The 14,885-nt window shown below is 56.8% G+C and overlaps 1 protein-coding gene across 1 annotated transcript in view; it reads right to left on the reverse strand.

Annotated features, from left to right (window-relative positions):
* Positions 1-13,132, reverse strand: part of SDC3 (syndecan 3) — a 187,300-nt gene extending 174,168 nt beyond the window's left edge. Inside the window, exon 1 of the mRNA XM_073317566.2 lies at positions 12,569-13,132. Within this exon, the coding sequence (XP_073173667.2) occupies positions 12,569-12,649 (81 nt within the window). The 5' untranslated portion in view covers positions 12,650-13,132. The remainder of the gene's footprint in view (positions 1-12,568) is intronic.
* Between the last annotated feature and the right edge of the window lie 1,753 nt (positions 13,133-14,885).

Below are 14,885 nucleotides of genomic sequence, written 5' to 3' on the forward strand. Positions count from 1 at the left end.
TGCCGCCCAGTGGGAGCCCACACCCCAACCCCCAGCCCTCTCCCAGAGCCAGCACCCCATACCCCCTCCTGCACCCCAACCCCCTGCCCCAGCCCTGACCCCCTCCCAGAGCCAGCACCCCATACTCCCTCCTGCACCCCACCCCTGCCCCAGCCCAGAGCCCCCTCCTGCACCCAAACTCCCTCCCAGAGCTTGTACCCCTCACCCCCTCCTGCACCCCACCCCTGCCCCAGCCCTGACCCCCTCCCAGAGCCAGCACCCCATACCCCCTCCTGCACCCCAACCCCCTGCCCCAGCCCTGACCCCCTCCCAGAGCCAGCACCCCATACCCCCTCCTGCACCCCAACCCCCTGCCCCAGCCCTGACCCCCTCCCAGAGCCAGCACCCCATACCCCCTCCTGCACCCCAGCCCTGACCCCCTCCCAGAGCCAGCACCCCATACCCCCTCCTGCACCCCACCCCTGCCCCAGCCCTGACCCCCTCCCAGAGCCAGCACCCCATACCCCCTCCTGCACCCCAACCCCCTGCCCCAGCCCTGACCCCCTCCCAGAGCCAGCACCCCATACCCCCTCCTGCACCCCAACCCCCTGCCCCAGCCCTGACCCCCTCCCAGAGCCAGCACCCCATACCCCCTCCTGTACCCCACCCCTGCCCCAGCCCAGAGCCCCCTCCTGCACCCAAACTCCCTCCCAGAGCTTGTACCCCTCACCCCCTCCTGCACCCCAACCCCCTGCCCCAGGCTGGTGAAAGTGAGTGAGGGTAAGGGAGAGCAAGCGACGGAGAGAGGGGAGGATGGAGTGAGCGGGGTGGGGCCTTGGGGACGGGGCGGGGTAGATGCTGGGTTGCACTTAAATTCAAAGTGATCTTGTGCGTAAAAAGGTTGGAGACCACTACTGTAGGTGTATAAATCCCTTCACACATCACAAAAATGCAGCTGTCTCTGGGATGTAACAGGGCGGCTGTTTACCAGCACACAGCAACATTACGTAATGGGTATCTTCAGGAGAGGGAAGTGAAGCATAAAACGTTTCCATTTCAAAATGCAGGGAAAATTTCAGCAAAGAGAATGTAATTACTCCTATTGGAATGTGGCCCACGGCTGGGAAGACTGCCAGGGAAGATTTAATGCCTGAAAGTGGTCAGGACCTTGGTTTGAGATCTCACATAATCATTTAAAATTCCCTTGGAGGTCCATCATCAGCGGAGCCAGAGCAGGGACTTAGGTAGTTAAAGGATATCTCAGCTACCTACCATCCAGGATCCAGGCAAAGAGCTGGTGGAGGACGGAAAGGAACAAAATCCAAAGCTTCGTTTTTCATGATGGACTGCAATGTTGATGTTATCGCTACCAAGGGTCTCACGCTGCATTACAGCTTTCAATGCAGGAACAACAGGGGGCTTGTTGCACCCCATTTTGTCTCCCTGCAGCCGACAGGTGATGATGCTGCAGCTCTACAGCTGGAAGCAGGGGGCTTTAGACAGGTCTACAGGCAAACGTACACTGAAATAACTGAGGGATGTGTCATTCACACTGGGTGTGGAGACTCATTTCTAGAGCTGGGGGGGGTGAACAGTTTTCCTGATCTGTGAACATTTGTGTGATTTCAATCGTTTTTCCCAGTCTGCATGGGGACAAAACAGAGAACTGTCTACATTTTTTGTGAGAAATGAAGCAGAGAGAGAGAGAGCCACACACACAACTCCCCACCCCAAATAGCACACCGATTTGGGCACTTGCCTAGGAAGTGGGAGATCCAAATTCTAGTTCCTGCATTACCTGATTCGGAAAAAGGACTTAAACTTGGGTCTCCCACACCCCAGGGCTCTTAGCTATTCTGGGGTCTCTCTGTCTTCCTAAATTCCATCCCAGAGCAGAGACGCCTTCCCGGAGCAGTACATACAACCTGGTGAAAAGTGCTGCTATAGACCCACTGTACTTATGTCAGTAGAGAAGCATCCCGTTTTGATGCAGCTCACTTTTCTACTTGGTGTAGACCAGCCCTTGGATGGCTATGGGGATGGGGGGATGGGAGGGCTACAGAGACTTTCACCTCTAGGGCACTAGTTGAAATCATCGCCTACATGAAAGGAGGCAGGTTGTTCTCAGCCTCATGCCTTATGCAGGGATCTCCTCCATCACAAGAACCATCATCACAGTCATTAACTGGCCCTCTTGTTGACACCTGAGTAGCGAACAAGCCACGGTGACTGAACATCCCCCATCCTTCTAGAGCTGACCCCTCCATGCACCGGAAGGGAAGCCAGCCTGATGGTGGTTCCTGGATAAAGAAGGCACTTTGATCTCCACCTTTCCCCAGCACTAAAACCCAGACATGGGCAGAGACATGTCCAGGTTCAAGGCTGAGCCTGTCTTGTCCTTCTCCAGAGTCACCCCCAAATGCTGCTCACCCATCCACGCAGCAACCCCCACAAATTTACATCCTCTGTTACAAGACACCTTCCCGAGCCCCTGGAGTCAAAGCCTGGCTTTGCATCCTTAAAGGGGAAATGCTGCCAGTTACGATAGTCACCAAGGGGCCAAAGCTTCTTATTATTCACCAGGGCATCCTCAGGAAAGCTTGGAAGGACACCAGGTTCCATCTACCGACACACACCTAGCAGGCAACATTAAACCATCCTCTCTGAAGGAGCGTGAGGGACCACGGAGGGACAATGAATCCGCTGGGAGAACCAGACTGAAATAAACCAACAGCTCCCTTAGCCAGAATGGGAAACAGCCAGGAACCGCGTTCAGCTCCGGTGAAGACTGGGAGCCCAGCTAGGAAGAATTTGCTATGCTTTAGAAGGAGGCTTCTCCCCGGAAACTTGCATGAGACAGAGACTGTGGCGAGAAGGGAGCCCTGGAGGCAAGGATGCCGAGCTGCTGGGTGGTGCATCCTAGCCGACTCTCCTTGCAAACCAGAGGCTATTGGTCCCACCCCCCACCAGCCCTCGCAGCCCCCAGTAATGGCCCCAGCGCAGGGCTTAATTAAACTCGCTTCTGCAGAGTCAACATGCTGGAGTTGAAACCTATTAAGGAGATAACCATTTGCACTGGATATGGCCCGCGGGAACAAACTGGTGGCAGCACCAGCCAGGGGAGCTGCGCTGCAGAGCAGTGACCTTTCCAGTTCAATTTACTGAAGGCCCATCTGACAACAAACGGTAATCTTTACAACCAGCCTCTGAATTCAGGGGGCGACAGCAGACTGGGTCTCCGGAGCTTGGGGCAAAGGCTGGGAAAAAACAGACAGACCTCCCCTATGTGGATACTGGAGCAGTCACTTCCCCTCCCCGCCCCTAAAGGAAGAGCCCTGTCTCAGGGGAACTGAGCTGACTGCAGTCCAATAACTCAATCCAGCCCTTTGCTGATCGTCCATTTCTTGGTATGATTTATTTAGCACTGGGGATGCGTAGAGCTTATTTCAAGAGAACAGCGTTGTTCTAACGGAATGGCCAATGCACTCAGGTTGGCAACTGGACCAGCCCAGGAAGGAGAGAGAGATTTTGATTTTCATTTCAAGGACTATCTAACTTCTTATTTATTGTTATTTGCATCACAGGAGCACGCAGAGGCCCCAAGTGAGATCAGGGCCCAGTTGTGCTCGGCGCTGTACAGAACCATAGAGAGCCCCAAAGAGCTTATAATCCCAACAGAAAGAACACTCAAAGGAGGGGAGGGAAAACAGAGAAGGGGAGTCATTTGCCCACTGCACAAAGTTAATGATACTTAAGCACCTCTCCTGAATTGGGGACAGAAAGAACTTGACCATGGTGCCACAGAGATCAAAGAAAAACCAACCCATCTCCTCGGAGATTCATGAATGTTTATAAATGCTACAGAAATGCAACACCGCTGCAAACATTATTATTTCAAGGACATTTTCCCCTGCTTCTCCCATGCTGCCTCTAATAAGTGGGGGCAGAGACACTGGTGTCTAGCTACCATGGTTCACAGGGCATTAAAAATACATAAATAAGCACTTTGTAACCCAGCCACTCCCCTCCATACATCAAGCTTCCTAAATTCTCTGTTTAGGCTGGATGAGTTTAGCGCTTACAAGAGTGAAGAGTCAATAGCACAGACTAGAGAGAAAGGAACAATCCAGGCAAGGGCTCCCCCACCCAGAGCAAGCACGGCCCGGCGCGCCCACATCCTGACCTGTGCAGAGCGCACCTCAGCACTGCACACCTCCCTCTACCCATCTGCTCACCCGCAAATCTCTCTAGGAACTACAAGTCAAGGGTTTTAAAAAACTAAAGGCGGCCAGGCCCTGAGTTCAGCTGGGAGAATTTTACTGCATTCCTTCTCCATCACTGCTGGACCACAGAGCCCGCGAACCCCACCAGCGAGGAGCTGCTGTGGGTTTCCTGTTCCCTGCAGCCCAGGTACTATTTCATTTATCTTTAATGACCATTTTGGGGTGGAAACGCCGGGAAAGCCACTTCGAGAAGACATCGGTGTCTCTGCAGCAAGGCGCGCGTGGAGATCCCCGGCTGGGTGACAAAACTAAAGGCCAACAGACACTCGCAGCTGGACAGCATCAGCCCGCGGCCCTACCGGAGCCAGATGGCAGCGCTGACCAGGAGGCAACCTGCCTCCCGACCCCCGCTGGGAGCTCAGCATCACAGGAGCAGCCTGCCCTTGTCCTGCCTGATTTGTCGCAGCCAGATCCATGCTGCGCACGCGCACACAGCCCCAAGTCAAGCAGTAGCCACTGACCGGGCAATACTCCCGCCTGGCTAAGAACACCCAAGCTCTCCCAACCAGGCGTAGCCATTCTAAACTCCTCGCCTGTTAAACCCTGTCACTGCCACACCTCTAAACCCCAGCTACCAGCTCTTGCCATGGTGGATCAGCCACACGCTGTCCCAGGATTGCCCTTCCACCCTGGGAGCTGTGGGGAGAGGGGCCAGGTCAGCCACGCCAGCAGCTGGAGCTCTCTGTTCCTGGGCAGCACCAAACCAAGTTTCATCCACACACCCTTCCAGCAACAGGCCCCATCCCTGCTCACCCCTCTGCGCCAGGACAAGGCTCAGGCTCTGTGACCCATTCAGCACTTGTCCTGTCTGTAAGCAACAACAGCCCTCAGGGCCATGGGCCCCATTCCTAGCTGCAGGCTGGAGATACAATTTGCCAGGGCAACAGAACATTACACTGAGCGGGCGGATTTGAGCTGGTGTCCTAGAGGGGACTGTAGACCTGTATCTCAGCTGCAATCCCCTCTCCCCAACCAAGCCACCCAGTCCCTTGGTGGGCAGGGCACTAGCCAAGGACCTGGGTTCAATTTCCTGCAGTGCCACAAACTTCTTCTATAACCTTGGGCAAGTCACTTAGCCTCTCGGGCCCAGAACCTCAAAGGTATTTAGGAACCTAACTCCCACTGAAAATCCTTAGCTCCCCATCTGTGCAATGAGGATCACAGTGTTTTCGTACCCCATAGGTGCCGTGAGGATAAAGGCACTGAAGACTGTGAAGCACTTTGGGATCTCCTGGTGAAAAGCACTCTAGAAGAGCCAGATATTATTATCCTGGAGTTATGCTATGGGCTGGGCTTTCACTGAAGAGTTCAGTGCCGTTAATGGAAACAATGCACTGCGTCGGGGACCAGGCCGCAGCACCCAGTGGTGTGAAACGCTAACGCCTTGCAGGAACACGCTCTGCACCTGGCAATCTCAATACGCATTATCAGCCCCATTTCATAGGCAGGGAAAATGAGCCAGGTCAGCAGCAAACACAGGACCAGACTCGCGTCTCTCTCCTTGGGTCTCGCCGGATATTGGGGTGAGCCAGACACCCTGCTCATTATTAGATTCTAGGCACCATGTTAAGATACACGTCCCTCAGGTTCAATACGCCTTTGCATTGCTGCTGGGCCAAGATCCTCTCCCTCCTATACACAATTGCCAAGATTTTCATGAGTGTCCGATTCTGGGTGTTCAGCCTCAAGCCTCTGAAACATGCCTGATTTTGCCAAGGGCGGGTGCTCAGTCTCTCTGACTATCCAGCCCCTTTTAGACATCTCAAGCTCGGCACCCAGAAACAATCACTCTGTATGCTCTGGGCCATGTCTGTGTATATAATCCAGGTATCAGACACAGCCCCTGGAGCCTCACAACCCTGCAGGTGCCCCTCTGTCAGGATGGCTGCTGCCTCCTCCTGACAGAGGTCGTGAAGAATAAGACACAAATCCGCTTCCCTTTTCCTGTTCAAAGAGCAAGTACAGGGTGGGCATCAGTGTCAAGCGGGGTATTCCAAGAAACAAGGTAGGATTCAAGACCCTCCTGTGCATATATAATAAACTCTGTGTGTGTGTGTGTGTTCATGTACCACTGCCCTCTACTGGCTGAAAGCAGAAGTGCTCAACTGTGCACTGTAAGCCCCATACTGCTAACAGCTAGTGGTGATTCTCCCTTAACTCAAGAGCAGAGCCCTTACATGCTTTTGAGGTGGATCCAAGTTCCACCCCAGGTAATGCCTTCCAATACCCATGTACTTGCAAGTACCCATGGCCTGCAACAAAGCAACAATTCAGTCCTAAGCGGCCACTAATTTGATACGTTGAGATGGACGGGAGGTGCCTGCTGCAGGAACATCTGCCTCCTGTAGGGGTCTTGCACCTTCCTCTGCAGTATCTGGAGTATGTTGGAGACAGGCCCTGGGCTGGATGGACGATGGCTTTGACTGAGAATCACAATTCCTATGACAGCGTTCCGAGTTTGGGACACATGAGAATTTGGGAGCCTGATTAAAACAACAGAATATTTCCAAGGGACCAGTCAGTGGCTCTTACTGACTGGTCACTGGAGAGGGAGGGAGATGGCCCCATCTGACCCAGACTGACTTCTGGGGTTCTGCAGAACAGAGAGCTGGGCATCCTGGGGAAGCAACACCCAGTGGGAAAGAGTTGGACCCCTAAGAGTTGGACTCCATTAGGGAACTACGGCCCAGAGCTGCCAGGCAGCTGTGCACACATTACGCCTCTGCTAACAGGCACAGAATCCTGGCATGCTCCCCCCCCACGCCCGCAAGGGGGACTAGCAGAGGCTCTCCCACATTTCTGCACTAGTTTGAATCCGCCAAGGGACTCCCCTCCTGGCACGGCCCTCTAGCAGCAAGGAGCTTCCCAGCCACATTGATTCATTCTCGGTAATTTAAAAGCACAGCAGGAAAAGTAGAGAGTTTATTACAGCACACTCCCCTGCCCACGTACTGGGAGCATCCCCATCCCCCGATTCCTCACAGTAACAGCTGGCCCAGTACCACCCAGCCCTCATCTCGTCCCCTGTCTTCTCTCTACCCCCAGCACAGCTGCCACTAGCCTTGTCCCCTCCAGACAAATGGGACAGACACACATGCCTCCCAGATCTTGGTTTGTCAGCCCAGATGCGGCATTTGGCATCTTCTCACCTGGGCAAGAATGCAGTGCCTATTCTCCTTTAGATCTCTAGCAGGGCATCAGCAACCCTCTACCAAGAGCCAGCAATAGGCCACAGCCCTGGGGGACAGAAGGAGGAAACTGAGGCCCAGGGCAATGAAGGTAAATCAGAGCCCCCAGGGGTGCATCTGGTTGTCCTATGGAACTGCACACTGCTCTGGATGGCATGGGAGAGGCCTCATCACCCCAATGCAGCGCCACAAGAAATCTCACATCCCAGAAACGCCGGCATTCCCAGCCCATGGAGAGAGCCTGGCGAACAGCCTGGGAACAAGGGCATCTCACCCGACACGCCCCCCTCTGCTCCCAGCGCCACTTGGCACCAGCTGGACACACGGGGAGAGCACGAGCACGGCCAGGGATGGATTAGCCGCCAGCAGATATTTTCACAGGGGGAGTAAATGCTGATAAACGCAACGTGAGCGTCCAAGTCACAACCGGGGGGGGGGGACGGGGGGGACGGACACCATCCCTCCTTACTACACAGCCACCGGGCGGGGAGGGTCAGTCATTCCCATCGGCACCTGCCACGGCACAAGTAAGAGAGCTCCGGATTGGCTAAAAAAAGCCAGAGACACGTCATAAACCCTCCCATCTGTCACAGGTATCCATGATCCCCCAGCTCCTGCCCACTCCTGGCTGTTGGATCCTTTGCCCCGCCTCACACACGGATTAACGGACACCTCACACCCTGCCCCTTCTGGGCCCCATTCCCACCCCTGCCTGGGTTTCGCCTCGGCCCTCTTGCTTTCACCCCCAGCCCCTGCACTACCTCAGATGCGAGCTAGCATGGTGCGATCCCAGGAGGTCGGGGTCAGTGTTTACGCCGGGGAGGGGACCTGGGCATGGGGTGGGCGTGCCAGGCTCTGGGGTTCATGTCGGAAGGGAGGATGACGCGATGGCTCTGGCAGGCCGAGCCTGATGATAGAAGCAAGCGCTGTGGGGCCCCTCCCATTTGGAGAGGGAGCTCCCTTGCCTGCAGCTTTGCATTAGTGACCCCTCTGCTATGCCCCACCCTGGCGCTTCACAGAACCCATCCCATGGTGCCACTGCTCACAGCAGTCCTCTCCCAGCCAGCCCTGCTCTGGTGCCAAGGAGGTGCTGGGTTGGGGAGGGCTGCAGGGGGACGTGTTTGTAACCCCCCAGAGAAGGCTCCAAGGGGGACGTCCCACCCAAATACCCGGCGGGGCCTGATCTTTGCTCCCTGCCTACAGAGGTCATTCCAAAGTCTGCAGCAGCCAGTGGCGGGCGTTTGGAAGCCAGCACACTGCCGCTTTATTGAACAGCCCCCCACTGCCACCAGCCCCCCCCATGGAGCACTCTGACATTCTTTACCACGCTCCCAACCTCCCAACGCATGCAAACAATAGATGCAAACAGACAGTCACATGCTAGCTGGGGGATCCGGCAGGAACATGCTGTGCTGGGATGGCAGGGGGGCACCTGGCCTGCTATTACCCCATGGAGCGGAGCTCCAGGCCCCAGTCAGCTCCCCAAATCTGCCTCAGAGCTAGCGAGATGCTGGCCCATCCCAACATTGTACCACAAGAGGGTGACGACATTTGGATTCAATGCAACGCTGCTGATTCAAGACAGCACATACCACCCCAACCTCCTCAGTGACCCAAGAGCTTCACATCTCACCAGACAGCCCAGAGCAGCAACCCTGACAGTCCCCTCGGGGAGCTGGAGATGGGGGAGCCCAGAGCCCGTAACAGAGACCGTTCCTGACAGGCAAAGAGGACTGACTGGCTCCAGACAACAGACAGCAAATAGTCTCTTACAGAACTGGAATTTAAGGAAAAAGAGAAACTCCCCCAAATCCCCAATTATCCATTTCCCTGCCAGCACGATCAACCTGAAGGGTTTATTAATGCCCCATTAACACATTTGCTAACTTGCATTAACATCCTTTCTTGCATTTACTGTAATTAGGCTGGAAAGGTTCTGATTTTAATTGGCTGAAGTCAGCAAATGGCCATTTTGTCTTTCCACTCAAAGGCCAAACAGGAGAAATTGGGCACTGAAATTTACAGGTAGGGGGGGAAAGGAAAATAGTGTTGGAAAGTGAAGAGCAGGAGTGTAGTCAGCACTCCCTTCCATGATTGTGAAATCTAGGCCAGGATTTAGGGAGCCCCTCTGACCACTTCTGTGCCTACCAAGGTGCAGTCTCTGGACTGTAGCTAACAGGAATCAGTGCACCCATACACGTGGTTGGGCCCAGGCTGCACTTGTGAGTCAACAGCCATGCCTGGAGGGCGCATGTCCCATGGCTCCCGGCACTGCTCCAAATAGGGGTGCAATCTGAACAGCTACACACAGCCCTCTGTGGGACCACAGGGCAGAGTGAGAGGAGAAGTCAGACTCCCACTATCCCATGATTCCCTGGGAGCTATCCCATAATTCCCTCACCATCCAAAAAAAAAAATCTACCAATTTCCCAGCATGCTCACTCAGGTGAGCTTCTTCCATAGCGACTGACTGGTTCCTGATCTCCTCTAGCACGGATTCACCCTGCAGCAGGGATCTGTCCCAGCTGGAACGGCAGAGGTATCACGGGAGGCTTCAGAGAGCTGGTGAGGGGTGTCAGCATATCCAAGAGGGAGACAGTACCCACCCCTTGGATGCCTGGGCCCGTGGAGGCAGTCTGTGCTCCAGCGGCAGTCTGGGCCAGGCTCGCAAGCACAGAATGGTGCCGCTCGACTGTACTCGTCAGCCTGGGAGCTAGAGAGCCAGAGAGGACCAGAGAGTCTGTCTGTGTCCAGCAGCCTCCAGAAAGAATCCCCTTTATAGCCGTAACAGCCAAGCCCTGTCTCTTCTCAGCCACGAGAGACACTCCAAGCTCTCGCAAAGAGTTCAGGATGCTGACCCACTTTAAGATGGGTAACCCAAGGGGTGTGAAACAGCAAATGTTATGGTTTTGTTTAAGAGCTACCATCATCAACCATGGAGCAAACAGCACCTGGAGACTGCAGTCTCCAGCTAGTGAGGAGCTTTATGTGGATTAAACAACATGGAAGAAGTTGGCGCTAAACATCACTAACCATCAGAAGTCAGAAAGGGGTGCGGGGGAGCAGTACTGGAGGGCAGAGCTGAGCCAGGGAGGAGGGCATGAGGGGAAAGGTTGTGAGATTGTTTATAACCAGGCTCTGATTGTGCTGACAAAATCCACTCCGAGATGGCCAAGAATCACCTACCGCTTGGTCCCGCTGCCAAATGCAAGCACCCAAACATGGTTCATCTGAGCGCTGAGCCCACATCTGAGCTGTCTCTTTCCATCACCCACCCACAGAAGTCAGGGCTCCAAGAGCAAAACTAATGTCTTAGCCAGTGTGTAAACAGTGAAATAATAAAGCTGTTAGTTTAACCAAGTCTGCACAGATCAATAGCAAAATGTGCTGGTCAACTTAATAGATTATTGATACTCAGCATAAGAATCTGCCTGGCTCTACTGCTAGGAGGGTGGAGTGCTGCACAGTATTCACAGCGCAGGTTGGTTCCTACAAATAGATCATGCCCCTTATTGCATATTCAATATCAGACACACTGGCCTCATTAGGGGGAAAACCTGCTTCTGTCTCTTTTGAGATACAAAATCATTGCTAGCAACTCTGTTGAAATACACAGGCACTAGGAAAATACCGCACAAAGGGGGCATATTTAAAAACCACCGGGGTGGAGATGAGGAGTGGCAGTGTCTGTTAGTCCAGATAATTCATTCAAAGTAGCTCCAAAAGTCTCCCCAAGTCCCCCTGTTTGCCAGCGTTTGCAATGATCGGCGGAACAAATGAACGCGAAGCTTTGCCTGCCAACCGCAGACATAGTCAAGGAATCTGCTAATGCACAAGAGACTTTCCATGGAGAAGGAGTGAAAGGTGGCTGTTGGCCATTTATTGGCAAGAAGCCAGTCCCTGTGACTTGTCTCCATCCAAAGGGAGAGGGGAAAGCCAGGCTGGGCGTTTCCCTGAGCTTGCTGGGTGCCAGCCTATTTCAAAGCAGGGGTTGGGTTGCGCTCCTCACCCACACCTTGCCTGCGACTTTCCCACCAAGGCGAACCCAGCAGGGCGGGCTATCCAGCAGGCACCAAGCAGCGACTCCTGCCACTAAAAACCTCCGCACTGCCCCCTTCCCCACTGACTCCACCTGCCGCTCCGGCGAGCCAGCCCCAAGCGCCTGCATCCTCCAGCGGGATGCCGGCGTGAGGACCCCAGGGAACAGCCCCGAAGCAGCCACGCCGGAGCCAGCTGCGGGGCGAACAGAAATCCAGAAATCGGCTCTTGTGGGGGATGCGCCGCAGCTCACACGGGTCATTGAGATGCGGCGTCTCCCTCCCAGCTAGGACAAGTCTCACTCCCCCAGCGTGTAAATCTACTGGGGCGGGGAGAGATGAGCTTCGAAGCAAGGCGGGGACAGTGCCCGGGACAGAGCAGACCCCGGCACCGCCATCCCTGCAGCAGCTCCATGAGGAGCCACTCGGTGGGTGGTGCAAAATCAGCAACTTTCTTTTGCCCCCACCCCGGGCAGGCAGCACCAGGCTCTTCCCCCTGCTTCCCTGTGACCTTCCAATAGCACCCGAATACATCAGACCCCCCCTCCAGCACTAGGATCCCCCAGGCGCCCCCCACCCAGCCTGTGCAAAACCCGCGTGCGGGACGAGCCAAGCCCCCCACACACACACACACACCCACACACACCCCCGGGGCTTCGCAGCTACCTGGCAGACAGCGCCGGTGCTGCTCCCCTGGGAGGGGGGCGGGGGGAGGCACCGGCCCACGCCCAGCAGAAGCCACTTGTTCCGACTACGCAGCCCGGCCCGGCCGCAGCCCCTGGGGGGTCCGGGGGGGGGGGCGCAGCCGCGGGAGACCCACCAAGGCACAATCGTTCACCATCAACTTTCCGGGGCGCTCCCGCAGCGCGGCCCTGGAGCCGGGGCAGGCTCCCTGCGGGGGTGGGGGGAAGGACCCATTTATTGTCCCGCAACAATCGGAACTGCAGCAGCGGGGCGGGGGGGACCATGGTGATCCCCAGGCGGGGGCGGGGGGCATGGAAGTGCCGGGGGCAGGGTTCGACCCCCCCAGGGGCTCCCCCCGTTGCTCTGGCGGGGGCGCTCAGGACCAGGTGTCACTTACCAGCGCAGCGTGGCCGGCCAGCAGCAGCAGCAGGAGCCGCCCGAGCGCCCGGGGCCCCGGCGCCAGCCGAGGCATCTTCATGCTGGCAGGGGCGGGACGGCGGGGGGGGGGTTCCTTTGTTCCCGATGCACCAGGCAGCCCCGGGGGGGGGGGGGGGGCGCGGGGCAGCTGCCGAGCCCGGGCCGGCGGCGAGACGCCTCCCGCGGCGGGGGGATGCGGCGGCGGCGGCGGGGCGGAGCCCGGACTCGCTCCCGGCCGGGGCTGGGGCTGCGGTCGCCGAGTCCAGCCGAGCTGCCCGGCTCCCGGTCGCGCTGCGCGTCTCCTTCCTGCCCGCCGGCCCCCGGCTTTGCCTGCGAGCCTCAGAGCCGTCCCTGGGCAGGAAACGTGCGCTCCTGATCCGCCTCCATCCCTCCCTGCGAGGAGGGGCGGCCGGGCCGGGCCGGGCCGGGCCGGGCGGGGAGGGCAGAGCCGCGGCGGACGGAGGGGTTGCAATGCCCCCTACCGTAGGCTTCCCCTCGGCCCGGGCTCCGCTCCCCTGGCCAGGCCCCGTGCGGCGAGGCTGGGGCAGGAGCGGGGCGCGTTTTGCGTCCACACGCAGCCACCGGATTCTTTGTCGGGGGGAGAAGAGGTGGCGGAGAAGCAGCAACCTGGGTCCCCTGGAGCCGGGTGGAAACAGCTCAGGGGTCCAGGCTGGGGAAACAAAATGGGCCCGAAGTGTAAAATCCAACACACACACCCACACAATTCAACACCCCCTACACACACAATGCCTCACTCCCCCCAAGACACACACACCCCACACACAATGCCTCACTCCCCCCAACACACACACACACCCCACACACAATGCCTCACTCCCCCAACACACACACACACCCCACACACAATGCCTCACTCCCCCAACACACACACACACCACACACAATGCCTCACTCCCCCCAACACACACACACACCACACACAATGCCTCACTCCCCCAACACACACACACACCCCACACACAATGCCTCACTCCCCCAACACACACACACACCCCACACACAATGCCTCACTCCCCCAACACACACACACCCCACACACACAATGCCTCACTCCCCCAACACACACACACACCCCACACACAATGCCTCACTCCCCCAACACACACACACCCCCCACACACAATGCCTCACTCCCCCCAACACACACACACCCCACACACAATGCCTCACTCCCCCCAACACACACACACACCCCACACACAATGCCTCACTCCCCCAACACACACACACACCCCACACACACAATGCCTCACTCCCCCAACACACACACACACCCCACACACAATGCCTCACTCCCCCAACACACACACACCCCACACACAATGCCTCACTCCCCCCACACACACACACCCCACACACAATGCCTCACTCCCCCAACACACACACACCCCACACACAATGCCTCACTCCCCCCAACACACACACACCCCACACACAATGCCTCACTCCCCCAACACACACACACCCCACACACAATGCCTCACTCCCCCCAACACACACACACACCCCACACACAATGCCTCACTCCCCCAACACACACACACACCACACACACAATGCCTCACTCCCCCAACACACACACACCCCACACACAATGCCTCACTCCCCCCAACACACACACACACCCCACACACAATGCCTCACTCCCCCAACACACACACACACCCCACACACAATGCCTCACTCCCCCAAACACACACACACACCCCACACACACAATGCCTCACTCCCCCAACACACACACACCCCCCACACACAATGCCTCACTCCCCCCAACACACACACACACCCCACACACACAATGCCTCACTCCCCCCAACACACACACACACCCCACACACAATGCCTCACTCCCCCAACACACACACACACCCCACACACAATGCCTCACTCCCCCCAACACACACACACACCACACACACAATGCCTCACTCCCCCAACACACACACACACCCCACACACACAATGCCTCACTCCCCCAACACACACACACACCCCACACACAATGCCTCACTCCCCCCAACACACACACACACCACACACAATGCCTCACTCCCCCAACACACACACACACCCCACACACAATGCCTCACTCCCCCAACACACACACACCCACACACAATGCCTCACTCCCCCCAACACACACACACCCCCACACACAATGCCTCACTCCCCCCAACACACACACCCCACACACACACAATGCCTCACTCCCCCAACACACACACACCCCCCACACACAATGCCTCACTCCCCCAACACACACACACACCCCA

This window comes from Lepidochelys kempii, chromosome 19, assembly GCF_965140285.1.
Source record: "Lepidochelys kempii isolate rLepKem1 chromosome 19, rLepKem1.hap1, whole genome shotgun sequence".
Classification (NCBI taxonomy): Eukaryota; Metazoa; Chordata; order Testudines; family Cheloniidae; genus Lepidochelys; species Lepidochelys kempii.